Here is an 18,773-nt window from a genome sequence, read left to right on the forward strand (position 1 = left end):
AGAAGAATTTCCTTTTTCACACAGCACATACTTAAACTATGGAACTCGTTCCTCCAGGAGGCAGTGGTGGCCACCAACTTGGGTGGCTTCGGGCAAGTTCATGTCCATTTGAAGGCTCCTGGCCAGGACGGCTCTGCCTCCACAGTCAGGCAGCTATGCTTTGCATCCCAGTTGGTGGAAACCCCAGGAGGGGAGAGAGTCTGGGGCTCCTGTTCAGCTCGCTGGTTTCCCACAGGCACCCAGTTGGCCACCGGGAGAAGAGGCTATTGGACAGGCGATTCTCCCGTTCTTGTGTCAATGAGCACACGAGATCACAAGAGAAGGATGGCCGCTGTGGGAAGACCCCCATTCCTAGTGCGGGTTGAAGAAACCCCTAACAATGGCTCCTCTTGGTGGTGTCCATCCAGGAAGGCGGCAAGCGCTTGGGGGGCAGATGCCCTGCTCCGGAGGGAGACTTTCCCTGAGACCGGCTCGGAAGCCTTTCTGGCCCCTGTCTTCTTGTGGGAAGCGGCTCCAGAGGCCTCCATGTCCAGCCGGGCCGGGCGGTGTTGTAAACAAAAATTGCCCTTTTCCCTTATGGGGTATCCAAGAGCCCATATAGAGTCTTTCCATTAGGTTCCCTATCGGTAGGAGAAAATAACAGAGGCCAAACAGAGAATATTGAGAAGCAAAGCAGCTAGTAAGCCTGATCTTTATTAAAGCTGTTGCAACAGGGGGCTCCTCTCACACACAGGAAAGGAGGAGGAACCCAGAACAATGGTGCGCAAGGCCTTATATGGACTTTTGAAATTGCCACCCTGTAGATCAAGACCACCCCCAGAAGCATCATACATACATCACAGAAAAGGCGGGTCTAAAACAGAAATTTGAATGTTTTTCTTCTGTCATTGTTTATCTCCTGTCTGGCAGGTTACTTGGTTGGATTGCCTGGGGAGTCTGGCCAGTCTTTTGTAATGATAAATACTTAGTTCCTGGGCCAGGTCACAGGCTCACACCCTATTCGTATCTTAAATGTGCTCTTAAGACAGGATTTGTGAGGAAAGAGACAATGGGGAGGTTTCCCACTTTGACCTTGCAGAGAAAACATTTGCTCATCTTGGGAATAAAAATGGTTCCAGGTTGGTCTTCCTGTGCTGATCTATGTACGTGCTTGGTGGGTACACTTATGAACATTATTGTTGTTGTTGTTTAGTCGTGTCCGACTCTTCGTGACCCCCTGGACCAGAGCACGCCAGGCACTCCTGTCTTCCACTGCCTCCCGCAGTTTGGTCAAACTCGTGCTGGTAGCTTCGAGAACACTGTCCCACCATCTCGTCCTCTGTTGTCCCCTTCTCCAACATCAGGGTCTTTTCCAGGGAGTCTTCTCTTCTCATGAGGTGGCCAAAGTCTTGGAGCCTCAGCTTCACGATCTGTCCTTCCAGTGAGCACTCAGTGCTGATTTCCTTCAGAATGGAGAGGTTTGATCTTCTTGCAGTCCATGGGACTCTCAAGAGTCTCCTCCAGCACCATAATTCAAAAGCATCCATTCTTCGGCGATCAGCCTTCTTTACATCACTTCCATACATCACTTCCATACATCACTACTGGGAAAACCATAGCTTTAACTATACGGACCTTTGTTGGTAAGGTGATGTCTCTGCTTTTTAAGATGCTGTCTAGGTTTGTCATCGCCTTTCTCCCAAGGAGCAGGTGTCTTTTAATTTCGTAACTGCTGTCACCATCTGCAGTGATCATGGAGCCCAAGAAAGTAAAATCTCTCACTGCCTCCATTTCTCCCCCTTCTATTTGCCAGGAGGTGATGGGCCCAGTGGCCATGATCTTCGTTTTTTTGATGTTGAGCTTCAGACCATATTTTGCGCTCTCCTCTTTCACCCTCATTAAAAGGTTCTTTAATTCCTCCTCACTTTCTGCCATCAAGGTTGTGTCATCTGCATATCTGAGGTTCCGGCAATCTTAATTCCGGCTAGGGATTCATCCAGCCCAGCCTTTCGCAGGATGAATTCTGCATATAAGTTAAATAAGCAGGGAGACAATATACAGCCTTGCCGTACTCCTTTCCCAATTTGGAACCAATCAGTTGTTCCATATCCAGTTCTAACTGTTGCTTCGTGTCCCACATAGAGATTTCTGAGGAGACAGATGAGGTGATCAGGCACTCCCATCTTTTTAAGAACTTGCCATAGTTTGCTGTGGTCGACACAGTCAAAGGCTTTTGCATAGTCAATGAAGAAGAAGTAGATGACTTTCTGGAACTCTCTAGCTTTCTCCATAATCCAGCGCATGTTTGCAATTTGGTCTCTGGTTCCTCTGCCTCTTCTAAATCCAGCTTGCACTTCTGGGAGTTCTCGGTCCACATACTGCTTGAGCCTTCCTTGTAGAATTTTAAGCATAACCTTGCTAGCGTGTGAAATGAGTGCAACTGTGCGGTAGTTGGAGCATTCTTTGGCACTGCCTTTCTTTGGGATTGGAATGTAGACTGATCTTCTCCAATCCTCTGGCCACTGCTGAGTTTTCCAAACTTGCTGGCATATTGAGTGTAGCACCTTAACAGCACCATCTTTTAAAATTTTAAATAGTTCATCTGGAATACCATCACTTCCACTGGCCTTGTTATTGGCAGTGCTTTCTAAGGCCCATTGGACTTCCCTCTCCAGGATGCCTGGCTCCAGGTCAGCAACCCCACTCACTCCCTGGGGTGCACGAGCCATCCAGACGACTCCGCAACAACCAAGCCCTCCAGCCCTCCAAATGCCTCTCCCGGCGGCGAGCAGCCAGCGGAAGATCCCGGCTCCCTGGCCGGCCTCGGCCTCTGCAGGCCGGACTCCTCGGGCTCCGGAGCAGCAGCAGCACGAGGGTCAGGCTCCTTGCTCCGGGTCTCCCGGGGCAGGACTCCAAGTCCCGTCGTGCACCGCGGCGGGGGCGGGGCCTGGCGGCCAAGGAGCGTGACTGCGACCTCCCCGGGAAGACGGGACGGGAGACGCCGCCGCCGCCGCCGCCGCCGCCCGGGCCAGGAGGGGGCTGGCCGGTCCCTCCCCAGGTGGGTCCCCTCCGCCCCCCGCCCCCCCCGGGATGGCGCAAGGGGGGCGCCCCCTCCCCACCCAGCCGTGGGGGCGGCAGGCGGGGCCGATCGGCGGCTGACCCCCCCCCACCCTGGGGCTTGACCCCCCCCGCCCCCCGCCACGACCCCTCCCCTCCCTCCCTCCCTCCCCCCGGGGTGTCGCGGGCGGGGGCGGCCTCGGAACAAAGGCGGCCCCGATCCCGGCAGGGTCGCCGCCGACGGAGAGCCGGGCGGGGGGGGGGCGCAGGAGGAGGGCAGCAGCCCCCCCCATGCCATGCCCCCCCCACCCCACCCGAAGGGCGCCGGGCGCAGCGAGCCCCTGACAGCCGCCGCCGGGGGGAGGAGGAGGGGGCGGGTCCGCGGCTGCCGGGCGACCCCCCCCCCCCGTTTCACCCTCCGGGGCGGCTGGGCACCTGCCTGCTGCTGCTGCTGCTGCATCCCGGGCTGAAGGAGCGGAGCTCATCTCTTGCACAGCCTCCTCAGAGGAGTGCGAGGGGGGGGGGAGATGTGGCCGAGCCCCCCCCCCCAAATCTGACCGGGCTTCTCTTCCTGCCCTGCGAACACTTCCAAATCTCTCTCTGGCCAGTCGTGGATCTCAGCCTGCAAGTGGATTTTGACATTCTTGCAGGCAGGCGGGCCAAGGGCACAAGGGGCGGGCAGAGTTCGCACCCAGGTCCCGAGGAATCCCTTGCATGTGCCAGGAGGTGGGGTGCAGGACTTAACTGATTTGGAATAAAAAGGCGTGAGAGAGAGCAGAACAGCCTAGCTGAGGCCTTTGCGTGGCAAGCAGGTCCCTTTTGCCCACCTGAAGGTAACAAATCTCTCTCCTGACCCAGGCGCCCCTCTGCCTGCCGGGCCACATCTGACTCATTACATGGGACAAATCTGAGTTTGCAACTGGAAGATGCCTTCCGTCGGGATGCTTGCATTTTCAGGGTCACACCAAAGACTTCAGTTTGCAAAGAGCCCCTTAAAAGTAGCGGAGAGGGTTGTGACCTGGGGTGTCCCCCCCCGCCGTGTCAGAGGCCCTTTTGCTGGCCCATCCACCCCTCGCAAGTCAGCCCCCCCTCCCCGGCCTTTGCCAGCAGCGGTGACCTTGAAAGATGCGAGTTCAAGTGCCATTTTGGGGGCACCCCCGAGATCGTGTCTCCTGGGAGCTGGATTGTTTGTGCCTGTTAAATCTGTATTGCTGCATTTATAAGAAGAGGTGGTTGGCTATTTTGAAATCAATCTGGCATAGAAGGGCAGGCTTTTTGTGAGCATTTTCCCTTCGTCTGCTATCAGGATGCTGCTTGACCTTTTGGAGCAGGAGTAAGTTGGGAGAGGAAGAAAGGGGTGGGGGAGAGGATAAACCTCACATGAAGGAGGGGGTGGCTTAGGGCGGCCACTGCTCAGTTTCTTTGTTCGTTTTATTTATTTCATAAAATTTATACAGCGCTTCATTGTTAAAAGAAAAGAAAAGAAAACTCTCAAAGTGGTTTACGAAAAGATAAAGCAAAATTATCCATAATGAAAAATAGCAATGGAAAACTTTCAAAAAGTTAAAATGGCAATAATTGGAAACAGATGCAAGCTCACACCACCTTCCTAAGCATCTAGGGAGGCTTGTCTAAACAATGATGTTTTTAGCAGGTGCCTGCCTGGCGTCAAGAGGCAGGGAGTTCCACAGAGTGGGCGCTGCCACACTACAAGATTGAATTCTTACAAATGCAGAGCAGGGATTACGTGGCCCCGGTGACCATTCCAGTTCAGCTGATTAGAGCAGGCTGTCTTTTGCAGCCCAGTTACAGAATGTGGGGTGCTGATGGCTGTGCCTGCTTGGGGTTCCTGCCTCGTAGGGGGTTGGACTGGATGACCCTTGGACCCCGCCGACTCTGCAGTTCTGTGATTCTATCTTGCAGGTGCCTCAAGGACACTCAGACGGGAGGCGCAAAAGGATGGCAGAAGGGGTCCAAACGCAGAGGGAGGTGATGCTGGAAAATCGCAAGCCAGTGGCCCCACTGGGTGAGGACGCCCCTCTCTTCTCTCTTTATCAAAGATAGCTTTGGGGGGGAGAGAGCTGGGGGTGTCTTCTGCGTGAAGAGCTCAGGGTCCGAGGCACCTGCTCTGCACAGACACACAGACTAGCAAAGTGTCAGTAAAGTTTTGCTGACAGGCAGTCTGGCCACTAAAATGGGTCCAGGAAGAGCAGGGAGTGGCTCAGAGAGGAGGGTAAATTGGATGCCCATTTGAATATATCTCTTCTTAGTGGGGAAGTTAAGGTGTGGCAGTTGCAGGGCGGGGGGGACACAAATGGGAAGGAGGAGGAATGGCCTCTTTGACAGTCCCTCTTTAGCCAACTCTAAGATCCCCACACACATCCCAACCCCCACACTATATTTAAAATCAAAAGAATATTGTATTTAATTTATAGTGAAAGGGGGGCGTGTTATGTGTGATTGTAACCAAAAAAGGAGGAACCAAATAAGCCACCTGTGACCTGTTTTCACAGACCCATCCTGGCTCGTCTGATATACAGTTCCCTTAGTTTTAAGGGGGATTTTACTATTTCTACAGATTTCCAAGGGTGGGGAGTTGCAATGTCATCCCCCCCCCTTCTTGAGTTGGACAAAGTCCTTCAATGTGGGCGATTTATTTATAAAATTTATAAAATAAATACACTGCTTGATTGTTAAAAAAATAAAACAAATTCAAAGCAGTTTACAAGAAAGAGAAAAAAATAAAATTACCAGTAGGAAAAAATAAGGATAATTGAAGACGTTCTAAAAGCTGGATGGTGGGGTCTGAACTTGGGCTGAGTGCGGACCAGGGCTGGCTACCATTTGGGGCCCATCAGCCCTGTCCACAAAATGCTCAACCCGAGTTTAGAGGCTCCCTTCACACACACACGGCGTGTCAGGGTCTCCACCTTGCTGGCCTGAGTTTGGGTGAAGGTGTGCAGGAGACACAAGCCCCCCCCCCCCGTCACCTTACACAAAGGTGCGCTTGCAAGGTGCTTCTTTTGTACTCTTGGGTGGTCTTTATGAGGCACAGGGCCTGTCTCTCGTTGGCGGGGGTGACCAGTTGCCGACGTGCGTCACTCAATACTTAGATTTGTGGGTTCCTTTATTTGGTGGCTTTTGTGCGCCCCTTTATTTGAGTGCTGACTGACCGAGCCTTCCAGCTCTGCTACTTACCGTAAATTTCGCTCTATAACACGCAGATTTTTTGTCCTAAAAAGTAAGGTGAAATGTCTGTGCGTGTTATTGAGCGAATGTGTGGTCCCTGGAGCTGATTCGCCGGAGCGCAGGGGCAAAATAGGTAAAAATAAGATCGGGCGAGATCGGGCGGAGGGAAGAGGGAAGGCAGAAGCTTTCCTGCATTCTGCCTCAGGGTCTTACTGCCCACGCGCTTCTGTTGCTGCGTTTGCTCAAACTCAACAAAGAGCAGGGAATCCCCTGCCCTCCTGGCAAGCAGAGGGTTAAGGAAAGGATCGAGTCCTTCCTTCTAATCTTCCCTAGTCACACTGCGTGCAGGCTCCAGCCCACCACTTCCTCCTCTCCGCTCTAGGGACTCGCAGGCAGCCGAAAAGCATGCAGGTGGGGGAGAGAGAGAGAGAGAGAGAGAGGGCTGGCTTGGAGGGTGGTGGGGGAACGACTTTTGCTTTACAATGGTAGGTTTCTCATTTCTTTTCCAAAAGCAGAGAGCCCTGCCCCCAGGCCCCCTCCAAATTACAGCTTCTCCAAGCAATGTACTGCTGGAGGGAGACAGCATGCTTGTTTGGAAGAGAAACCTGCTTCCCTGCTCGTAAGTAACAGCAGGCTGGATTGCAGAGTGAGACATGGAAATCTCTGGATTTATATGCTGTATATCAAATATATTAATCTATACTTTCTACACGCAGCTGGTAAATCAGAATCTCCTGAGCCAGGAGGATTACAGCATCTCTCCTCTCCCCTTCATTAAAAGCCTAATACTCTTCTTTGAAGAAGTATAACGTGAGAATGTTATATATATATATATATATTAAAGTTCTTTTCCTCATTGTGCGCTATACACTGATAATTGCTGCCACAATAACAATTGATTGAAAATGGAATTTAGTCTCCCCCCCCCCCCAGAGAGCTGTTCTTCAAACGTTTAGCCTTAATACAGTGGCTGATGTAATACCCTTCTGCTTCACTAGGCATTTTATATAGGGACATTAAAATTGATTTTCTACATCTTGGCAGATGAAAAAAAGTGTGTTACATGCCCTATTGCCCAAAAGTGTGCAAGCACAGAGCAAAGGTTGCAGTGACAGGTGGCCAAAAAAGAAATACTGTAAATAAAAAAGAAATCATACTTCGTATATCCTGTCTGGCTTGGGGGGGGGGGACTTTTGCTTTCCTTCCCTCCCCATTTAAAACGTGGTGACAAAGCACGGATCCACATGGATCCTCAGGATTTTTGCATTGGGTCACCCCAAATTCACCATCAGATAACATTACATGTCCATGGCTACAGTCTGTACCAAAAAAATCACGCACCCACTGTTGCCTGGGGCTGCAGTGGTGCAAAAACGTGGTTACAAAGCATGGATCCACAGGATCTTTGCACTGGGTCACCCCAAATTCACCATCAGATAACATAGCATGTCCATGGCTACAGCCTGCACCAAAAAAATCACGCACCCACTGTTGCCTAGGGTCGCAGTGGTGCAAAAACGTGGTTACAAAGCATGGATCCACATGGATCCTCAGGATTTTTGCATTGGGCTACTCCAAACTCACTGTCAGATCACATGTCTGTGGCCACAGCATGAACCACAAAAATCATACATCCACTGTTTCATTTAGAATATTTTTTTTCTTGTTTTCCTCCTCTAAAAACTATGTGCGTGTTATGGTCGGGTGCGTGTTATAGAGCGAAAAATACGGTAGCTTTTAAACTCTGACTATCTTTAGGTTTGAAACGTGAGCCGCTTTGTGCAGTCCAGGTGTCTTAGGATACCTCGGTGGGAAAATATGCATTCGGAGTCAGAAGGAAGCAGCTGCTTGGAGAGACTTTTGGTGCTCTGGAGGTGCAGCAAGAAAGGAGGGTTCCCCTTCTCCCCTTCTCCCCTTCTCCCCTCCTCCCTCCCTCTGTCCTACATTGGAGGGTCGTTGTCTTCTTCTTTTAGCCCCTCTGAACCCGGTTGCTAAAGAGAAATGGAAGACCTTGGCCTCTCCTTTTGGCACTCCCTTTGGGCCTGGAAGGAGTCACATCCATGTTTTGGTTCCGCAGGGTGAATGTGGATTGAATCTGCTTTGCGGACGTGCCCCAGATCTTCCGCCAGGTGACCAAGGGAGGCCGGACTCTGCACGGATTTGGCTTCCAGGCCTGACAAGCGCTGGGCTCCCTCCATGGTCCAGGCCAGGACCCAGGCCGGTTGCCATGGAGACGGCCTTCTCTTCCTTGCGGAGGGAATGGCGGGGGGGGGCCTGGCTTCCCCCCTCACCCTGGAAGGCAGGGGGTTCTTTGCCCCCTCCTGGGAGCTTGGCCCGACTGCCCGTTCGTGGCCCCTTGGGAGACGCCATGGCCCAAGGCAAGGAGGTCTCAAGGGACCGGAGGGCCGACTGCGCTCCGGCTTCCACATGGAAGGAGCCTGGGCAGCTTGGGGCTTTTGCGTCCTCTTTTCAGGCCAGGAGGCTGGGCTTGAAGGTCTGCTGAAGACAGCCGGGCCTCCGTGGGCGTCTTAAGGACAGAGGAAAGCATCACACGCCATGTCAGGTGTTTGGTCCACCTTCCCTACGAAGGAAGGTCGCAGCATTTGGGACTTTTCAGTTTAGAGAATAGGAAACAGACAGGCAACATGATGTGTGTCCTGGGGAAAGTGGAGAGAGGAAAGTTTTTCTGTCTCTCGTCACATAAGTAATCGTGGACATCCAAGTGGAACATTGGGAGATCCAGGACAGATGAAGAAAGTCCTTTAGGCTGTCCAGTGAATCTGTGGAACTCTCCGCCTCAGGAGGCAGGGATGGCCACCACCCTGGATGGCTTTAGAAGGGCACTGGACCAATCCACAGAGGACAGGGCTCTCACTGGCCACTAGCCACGATGGCTCTTTTTTGCCTGCATGATCAGGCACATTGGAAAACCCGCAAATGAAGGGCTTGGCACTTTGGGGGCGTTTGCCTGGCGTGGCTGGAGGCAGAGATTTCTGGTGACTCACTGCCTGGTGACTGATGCTGGCAGGTTCACACATCCTGGTGGTTGCTCAAGGATGTGGGGTGAATAAGGGCAGGTGTGACCTTGCTCCCCAGGTGGGAAAGCTATAAGGGAGAGGAAGAGGCAGGCAGACAGGTGGATGGAAGCAGAGCTCTGAGGTCTGCTAGGGGTGGAAGGGGCAGCTAGCCCCTCAGAAAGGAAAGGGGTGAGTGGGTCGGCCGGCGGGGGGTGGGCACAGTGGATGGTGAAGGGAGAGGGGAGGTGGGTGGGAAAGAGGGTGGGAAGGGAAGGGGCTGGGGTGGGGCTTCACCTGCCCTGGGCATCTCTGGACATCATCCAGCCCCCCGTCCCGTCCAGTGGGATGCAGAATCCTTGTGTGGCCCCACAGCCAAAGTATGGTATTTCCCTTTGTGGAGGGCTTCTCTGTCAGCCGGTCAGAGCTGTTTGGCAGTGGGACGGACTCCCTCCTTCCTCGGAGGTTCCCCCAACAGGTTGGGTCGCCATCCGTGAGGGATGATTTAGCTGAGATTCCTGCATCGCAGGGGGTTGGACTAGATGACCCTCAGGGTCCCTTCCAACTCTACAGTTCTATGAAAAAGCAGCCCAGGGCCCCATGGAAGAGGAGCAGAGCAGAAGAACTGGCAGAAGCAGCTGCCACACCCCCCCCCCCAAACACAGCCTCTTCCGCCCGCAGCAGCCTCTGGGCTGACCCTCCTCTCCCAAGCTGAACTCTGCAAGGGGAATCTCTCCCCCCCTCCCCCGAGCGATGGCTTCTCCTTTGGGACCCAGGCAGCCCCCCTTCATCTTTGGAGGAAAGGCCTCTCTGTCAAGAACAAACCGGGGCAGGTTGGTTTCCCCCTTTGGGGGGGGGGCGCTTCCTCCAGGCAGTCTCTTTCAGTGCTGCAGCTGAGCTTTGTGACATTAAACGCCCAGCATGGACGTCATCCTGGGGAATTTGCAGGCTGGGGAAGAGGCCCTTCCCTGCTTCAGGCTGATGCGCGGCCCTCGCCGTGCGTGCATGAAACATGCTCATCAGGCACCTGGGCATGCACGCAAAGTGATGCATCCCATCTGGATTTGGAAGTGCTGTGAAAACCCGCCCCCCCCTTTCTAGAGCTTCCTTCCAGATGCCCTGGAATCCCTTGCAGGAGGAGGACTGAAAACGCCCCTTGACTTTCTTGCAGGATTTACCTGCATTGGGAAATGCCTTGTGGTGGGTTGCATAAAGAGAGAGGTGCAGAAGCTGCGCCCCGAGAAAGAGGGCCGACTGCGGGTGTGCTCACACCTTCTGAGTGGCTTCCGCTGGCGCTGCCGAAGGAACGCGTGAGTCACTGGGGATGGAGCCTCTGAGCCCCTCCTCGCTTGGGGCACTTGCCTGAAGGCCCCCGGGTGACTCCTCCAGAGGCTTCACGTGTCCCAGGGAAGGAGTGCCGCTGCTTTGACTCCAGAAGGAGCTTCACCTCCAGCCAAAGCAGAGAAAAGTGCGCAGCCCGCAAGGGATTCCTGCGCTGCAAGGGGCTGGGCTAGATGGCCCTTGGGGTCCCTTCCAAGTCTACGATTCTGCGAAGCCCAAAAGGTATGGAAGGTGCCGGCGTAGCAAAGGCCTGGCCTGCAGCAGCAACATTTGCCCCATGTACAGTCAGCCTCCGGAGGGGAGTCCCTAAGACAGTTGGGTGGCGCCTGGCATGCCTCCTTCCAGCAGCTCCTGCAGCCCAGCTGGGGCCCCACACCTTGCTCTGCTTTCTTTGGGACCCCATCAGCCAGGCCGACTTGGGGGTTTGGGCAGCCCAGGACTCCCATGCACAGGGCCCCAGGGAGGTCACTTCAGTGCTGCTTGCTTGGCTTCTTGGAGCGCTTCATTCTGTCTCGAGACAGACAGATGCCCACATTATCATTCATATTTATTAAATTTACAGTGGTACCTTGGGTTACATACACTTCAGGCTACAGACTCCGCTAACCCAGAAATAGTACCTCGGGTTAAGAACTTTGCTTCAGGATGAGAACAGAAATCGTGCTCCGGCAGTGTGGCAGCAGGTTAAGAAAAGTTTCAGGTTAAGAACGGACCTCCGGAACGAATTAAGTTCTTAATCCGAGGTACCGCTGTATATGCTACCCTTCCCCTTAAGATTACAGGGCAGTTCAGAGCGCAAGTTAAATGTCCAGCCTCCCCTTCTCACAGGCGCCAGCCACATGTCTCAGTGGGAAGAAGCCCACAGAAGGGCAGGAAGGTCACAGCAGCCGCCGTGTGAGGTCCCTACAGACTGGAGGCAGGAAAATGTCCACATCTTCAAAAACGGGGGAAAGGAAGACCCAGGTAACTACCGACCGGTGAGCTTGACATCAATACCAGGGAAGGTCCTAGAATAGATAATTCAACATTTGGCCTGTGAGCATTTAGAAAAGGATGTTGTGATTACTAAGGCCAAGAATGGGTTTCTCATAAATAAGTCATGCCAGACCAATCTGATTTCTTTTTTTCTTTTGATGGAATTACAGACTTGGTGGATCAGGGGAATTCTGTGGACAGAGTGTATCTTGATTTCAGTGAGGCTTTAGACAAAGTCCCCCATGATATTCTTGCGAGGGAACTGGTAAAATGTGGGTTGAACAAGGTAACTGTTAGGTGGATTTGTAGCAGGTTGACTGATTGAACCCACAGAGGACTCATGAATGGTTCCTCGTCATCCTGGGGAAAAGTGACAAGTGGGTTGCTGCAGATTCTGTCCTGGGCAAGTGGTTGTTTAACATTTTTCTAAATGACTTGGATGAAGGAATTGAGGGGATGCTCAACAAATTTGCAGAAGACACCAAACTGGTAGGAGTAGGTAATGCTGCAGAAGACAGAATCAGAATTCAAAATGACCTTAACAGATTGGAGAAATGAATTTCAATAGGGACAAATGCAAGGTTCTGCACTTAGGCAGGAAGAACCAGATGCACAAATATAGGATGGGGGACGCCTGGCTTACTAGCAGAACACTTGAAAAGGATCTAGGGGTCTTGGTGGACCACAAGCTTGACATGAGTCCACAGTGTGATCAGCAGCAAAAAAGGCTAACACTATTCTGGGCTGCATCAACAGAGGTCTAGTGTCCAGATCAAGGGAAGTAATAGTCCCGCTCTCTTCTGCCTTAGTCAGACCACACCTGGAATCCTGTGTCCAGTTCTGGGCATCACAGTTTAAGAAGGATGTTGACCAGCTGGGAAGTGGGCAGAGGAGGGTGACCAAGATGATCAGGGGCCTGGAAACTAAGCCTGATGAGGAACAGTTGAAGGAGCTGGGTATGTTAAGCCTGGAAAAGAGGAGACTGAGAGGAGATATGAGAGCCATCTTTAAATATCTTAAGGGCTGTAACAGGGAAGAGGGAGCCTGCTTGTTTTCTCCTGCTCTGGAGGGCAGGACTCAAACCAATGGCTTCAAGTTACAAGAAAGGAGATGCCAACTAAACCTTCGGGGAAAAACTCTGACAGTAAGAGCTGTTTGGCAGTAGAACTGACTCCCACGAGAGGCGGTGGACTCTCCTTCCTTCCTTGAGGTGTTTCTGCAGAGGTTGGCTGGCCATCTTCCCTGGATGCTTTAGCTGAGATTCCTGCATTTCAGGGGGTTGGACTAGATGACCCTTGGGGGTTCCTTCCTAGTCTAAGATTCTATGATTCTTCCCCCTGCCCAACTCCCAATGATTCTCACCAACTGGCCTCTGACAGCAGAGGTTGAACTGTAGTCCTCATGCCCAGCCTTGTCGCCATGAATTTGTCCAGTCCTCTTTCAATCCTGTCTAGTTTGGTAGCCATCAGTACTTCTGGTGGCAGTGAGTTCCATGTGTGAAGAATTGCCCTCTTTGATCTGTCCTGACTCTTCCAATGTTCAGTTTTGCTGGAAGGCCCCATCGGGCCCTAGGATTTTAAGAGTGGGGCGAGAGAGACTTCTGCCTGCCTTCGGTAATCTTTCTCCCTCCCCGGCAGCATAAACCTGCCTCCCTTTGGCTTCCCGTTGGCCGGCCGTTCTTGATCAGGCGCCAGCGTGGCCCAGTGATTAGAATGCCAGGCCAGGACCTGGGAGAGACCTGGGTTCGAATCCCCGCTCGGCCATGAAGCTCCCTGGGGGTTCCTTTAGAAGCCAGTCATTGCCTCTCAGCCCAGCCCACCTAGTGGGAGGAAGGAGAACTCTGCACGCGGCCTTGCGCTCCTTGGAGACACAGGTAGGATAGAAGTGCAATGACTCAATGGGGACAGCTGCTCCCGGCCTTCTCTTTCGGAAAGGGAATGCAAGCACCGCCAACGTGGAGCCCGCCTGGATGGGAGCCAGGCTCCCAGAGGCCAAGGAACACCTTGGGGAGCCAAGTCGGAAGGGGTTTTACCTGCTGCGCCCGTTTGAGGAGCAGAGCTTGCCAGGCCAGACACCTTTGGGATAAAGCAGCCCAGAAGAAGCGGAAGTTTGTTGGGGGGGGCTGCCTCCTCCTCCTCCTCTTCCTCCCAGGGGCTTTTGCTGCCCAGGTGAGAGCTGCTGAAGTCGGCACTTAGGGGGCAGATTTGCTGGGACAGTCTGTGGGTCTGGATAGTGGTTGTGGGGGAGGCAGAGGGCCAAGTCCGAGCCCTGGCACCAGTGGTGTAGCGTGGGTTGTCAGCACCCGGGGCAAGGCAAGTAATTTGTGCCCCCTAACCCGTGGATTTGCGCCCCCTAACCCGTGGATTTGCGCCCCCTAACCCTAACCCCCAGAAGTTGCGCCCGGTGCGGCCGGCCCCCCCTGCACCCCCCACGCTACACCACTGCCTGGCACTGCCAGGAGCCAGGCAGAGACGCCTCCCTCTGCCCCGCAGTCACTTATCCACCCCATTTTTACGCAGCATCTGCACATTCCTCTTTGGCATGGCACCCAGCTAAACTGTGGAACTCCCTCCTGCAGGAGCCGGTGAGGACCTCTGGTTAAGCAAATCCCTGGAGGAGAAGAGGGCTCTGGGCGACTCCTCCCAGGATGGCTCTGCTCTGCCTCCCCAGCCAGGGGAATCCCAGGAGGGGGGGGGAGAGTGGGGCTTGTGCTGCTCAGGTCCTTCTTGTGGGTTTCCCATCTGCTTGGCCCCTGAGGGAAGAGGCGGCTGGAGCAGACATGCCCCGGACCTCATCCGGCAGGCTTCCCTTGCGTTCTCATGGAACTCCAGGGCCAGAGGCAGGGAGGGTCCCCCTTTGAGGGCTCTTTGGGGGTTCTTGGGCTCCCCCCGCCTCACGAGGATGACTTTGCAGGACGTGCAGAACGGAGCCTCTCCTCATCTCTGGAGGCATCAGCGGCGGAGGAGGAGTCGCACCTCAGGTTCAGACTCAGGCTGTGGAGCAGAGAGGGGAATGAGACTCAGCAGCCCTGAGTCAGGAGTGAGTCAGGAGAGCCCGAAACCCCAGGAGGACAGAAGACAGACACACACACACACACACACACACACACACACCCCTCGCAGCACTGCGCTTACTGCAGCCCTCGAAGGGGAGGCGGTTGGCTTCCTTGCGGTGCAATCTGGTGACAGTCACATGGCTTTTATAACGAAGCACGCGGGGGGGGGGGTTTGCAGGCGACTCAGATGCCCCTTTGTCCATCTCTGGCACCAGGACAAGCGCTCTGGGTCTGGGCTGCCAGTCTGGGAGAGCTGTGAGGGGGTGGGGGTCTCTTTGAGGGGCACCTGGGCATCTCCGGTTGCCCTGCCTGGACCACTTTGAACGGGGGGAGTTTGGGTGCCAATGTCAGCTCAGCTGCAGGTGTTCCTTTCCTCAGGGGCCCAGAGTCATAGGCTTGTAGAGCTGCCAGGGACCCTGAGGGTCATCCAGTCCAGCCCCCTGCAGTGCAGGAACTGTGGCCCCAGTGCTTCCCGGAGGGCCGTGCCAACTCTTGCGCACCCTTCTCCAGACTCCGCTGGCCTTTCCAGATTTGCAGCACCACAGAGACCTTCCTGTGCAGAGACAGAGGTGACAGCGGCAGAATAATGGCCTCTGCTCTGGGTCTCAGAAGGATGGCTGCTCTTTGCGCATGGGCAACCCTGTGGAGTCAGCCTGCACACACTCAATTGTGGAGTTGAGTCCTTGCACCCCAAAGGGGGAGTGGGGAGCGGCTAGGGATGTCAGCTTCAAAGTGCCCTCATTTTCCATGGGAAGAACCTCTTGGGGGCAGGTTATGCTGTGCAAAGTGCCTGGTTGGGGGGCAGGCAGGAACCTCCCTTCTCTGCGGAGTAACTGGGAAGAGTCCCCCCCCACACACCGCATGGGACTTCTCGTTTAATTTCTTTCTTTTTATGTATAAATCATTTCTTAATAAACCAAAGACAAAGAGCACAAAGAGATGCGGTGACAGCAGACGGAAAGCCGCCTTAGGTTGGACGTGATCCTTGAGCTTGTTTTCCCAAACTGTTCCTCCCCCCATACCCATTCCCCCCCCCATGAACCTGTTAGGCTGGTTTGCACACTTTCTTTTGTAATAAGCTAGCTAAATCATAATTACTCAGGACCTTGTTTTCTCAATGTGTTTGGATATAGCAGGAGGTGCGCTCCCCGAATTTATAACTGTTGTAATCTTAGCAGCAGTTAGAAGGTTGGACACTTATTTATTGATCACTTTCTGGAATAAAATCTTTGGGATGTTATATTTTAGAAGCCCCAAGGCTTCTAAGTCAAGGCAAAGCGTGTGGCTTGGGGATAAGCTTCTGCCCCAGCCCCTCTCTCTTTGGAAACATACTGCTGGTTGGAGCCCCCCATTTGTTTGGTGGTTTATTCCATTTGCACCCCACTTTTCCTCAGGGGGGGTCAAGGTGGTGTACAGAGGTCTCCCCCCCATTGTCTCCTCACAAGGTCTGGCTGAGAGGCAGGGACTGGACTCAAGGTCACCCCCAGCCTGGCCAAGGGGGGATTTGAAGCCTGGTCTCTCCCAGCCTGGCCTGCTAACCACTGTGCCACGCTGCTTACAGAGAAGTGTCGCCTGGCGGATCTCTCGGCTGCCACACCTGCAGGTAAAGGAGACGCCATGTGGTGGAGGGTGGGGGTTGCAGACACCCAGAAGGCTGCTAGCTGGTCACTGTTTGGTTCAGGCCGCAGACGTTGACCCCCCAGGGTTAGAAACTCAGTTATGGAAGCTAATCGCCAAATGGTACCTTAAACCTCAGTTGTGGGGACCACAATGGAATGTCTAGGCATCATTTTTTCATCTTTGAATCCCACCCCCCAATTTCTGCACCATTTTATATTTTAAAGAAAAAATCTCAAAGTGCTTTACAACACGTTGAAACATCAAATAAAACCATCCAGAACAAAATCAAACCAAAAACTCAAGCTTCAAGGAGAATATTTCAGATCCTTTTCTAAGTGACATTTTGCTTTCCCCATATTTATTTGGCGACTTCATTTATAGAGCTGCCTCAGGGCAGAAGGACTCCAGGAAGGCAGTGTGGGGCAGTGGGGAGAGGGTCGTATGAGGACCTGGGAGATCAGGGTTCGAATCCCCACTCCGTCCTAAGTCTAGCCAGGTGACCTTGGAGTCAGTCGCAGCCTCTTGGCCTACCTCAGAGGGTCGTTGTAGGGCTTAACTCAGGAGGGGCATGAACCACGTGCAGTAAAGAAGCTCTTCTGCTCACCTGATTGAGAAAGGTGGAGGGGGCTGGGGAATTTTGAGCGCGGCTGACCCGCCTTCTTCCTCCTGGCAGACTCGGCATCCCCCAAAGAGGCAGCCGCCTGTGACCTGGAGGAGGAGGAGGAGGAGGATGAGCAGGAACAAGGGGAGGCCGACCGGGCGATGGAGGGAGACACGTACGCCGGGGAGCCCCCTGGCGAGAGAGAGGCAGCCGTCGCTGGCCCCCCTGCACAGGACGAACCCTCCTCCGCCATCAGCAGCCCAGGTACCACTTGGGGGTCTCCTTGGAGCCTGGGCTGCATGTAAGGGGCAAAGGGAAAAAGCCATTCCTCAGATCAGAGCCGCCCACACTGTTTCTATAGATCTGTAAGCCACCTTGAGTCCCTGTCAGGGGGAAATTATATTTATATATAATAAATATAAAACAACAAAGTTGTACTTTGGAAATCAAACGGAATCCATTCCGGAAGTCCGTTCAACTTCCAAAACGTTTGGAAACCAAAGCGCGGCTTCGGATTGGCTGCAGAAGCCCCATCGGTCGTCCAGCTTCCAAAAATAGTTCCCAAACCGGAACAGACACTTCCAGGTTTGCGGCGTTTGGGAGCCGAAACGTTCAAGAACTAAGCTGTTAGAAAACCAAGGTACGGCTGTATAAGCACTTTTTATTTGTAACAAAAAACCTTCAAAACGGTTTACAACCTACATTAAAATGTTCCAAAATAAAGTATAAAATATACATTCTGAGGGTTTGGATTTTTTCTACAATAAAGTGGTGTATAATTTTTATGAAATAAATAAATGAATGAAATGGAAGCGTCTTGGAGCAATCCTGGACCACAGTGCAGGCCTGCTTCCCTGCCTGAGCCCCTCACTGGGCAGCGCTGGCTCCACTGCAGAGCCCCATCCTGCCTGCTCCGCCCTTGTCAGAACTCGATCTTGTACACTCTGGAACTCCCTGCCTGTTGACTTCCAGCAAGCGCTTTCGCTGCACTCCTTTCGTGCCTGTTGAAAAACATCCCTGTTTTAGATAAGCCTGCCCAGATGTTCAGGAAGCCAGTGGGAGTTTTAATCTGCTTTGCGTCTGTTGTTTTAGCTTTTCCAAAGTTATGAGTTCCTCTTACTGGTAAAGTATTGTTTTATCTCTTTTTTTGGTCAAGCTTCTTCCTTTCTAACTGTGAAAATCTGACAGAAGAAATGACTCATCAGAGCAGCCCTCTCTCTCCACTTGGGCTTCCTAGACATCCGGAATTTCCTGGACAAAGCCAGAATACTGAAGTCACAAGCAGTGTCTGGGCAAAAATCAGCGAAATGTCCGGGAAAATCCAAAGTTGGCAGTGTTGGTTTTGCACACAAAAAGCTCCACAACTGTTTTGCTCAACCCTGTCTCCGCTTGCTCTCTAGGCTGCAAAGGCCCCCCCTGGATGTCCCCCCGCCCTCCAGAGCCGCCTGGTGCCTGGCGGGGCCTCTGCACCTGGGAGTGCTGGCACCAACGAGTCCTGGAGCTCCTGGAGCAGGAAGCCCAGAGCCCTCCGTGGGCCACTCAGGTGAGCAGAGGGAGTGGGCAGTGGGGTCCTGGGCAGGAGGGAGGGGGAATAAGCAAGAGATACCCCTGGCCAAGAGATGTCCCTTGTATGGAAGGGAGAGCTGGACCATCAAGAAGGCTGAGTGCCGAGGAAGGGATGCTTTTGAATTCTGGTGCTGGAGGAGACTCTGGAGAGTCCCGTGGACTGCAAGAAGATCAAACCTCTCCATTCTGAAGGAAATCAGCCCTGAGTGCTCACTGGAAGGACAGATCCTGAAGCTGAGGCTCCAAGACTTTGGCCACCTCAGGAGAAGAGAAGACTCCCTGGAAAAGACCCTGATGTTGGGAAAGATGGAGGGCAGAAGGAGAAGGGGAAAACAGAGGGCGAGATGGCGGGACAGTGTTCTCGAAGCTACCAGCA

The 18,773-nt window shown here is 53.4% G+C and overlaps 1 protein-coding gene across 1 annotated transcript; it reads left to right on the plus strand.

The window, feature by feature from the left end:
• Positions 1-1,108: 1,108 nt before the first annotated feature.
• Positions 1,109-18,656, plus strand: LOC309515871 (uncharacterized protein; the record flags this gene model as incomplete). The annotated part of the gene is made up of 6 exons (XM_082194084.1): positions 1,109-1,118; positions 2,655-3,037; positions 4,960-5,062; positions 11,409-11,543; positions 16,904-17,095; positions 18,232-18,656. 6 exons carry the CDS (start codon positions 1,109-1,111, stop codon positions 18,585-18,587), a joined length of 1,179 nt encoding a protein of 392 aa, XP_082050210.1. The 3' UTR covers positions 18,588-18,656.
• Positions 18,657-18,773: the final 117 nt, after the last annotated feature.

The sequence above is a fragment of the Podarcis vaucheri genome, assembly GCF_965113315.1.
Source record: "Podarcis vaucheri genome assembly, chromosome: 12".
NCBI lineage: Eukaryota > Metazoa > Chordata > Lepidosauria > Squamata > Lacertidae > Podarcis > Podarcis vaucheri.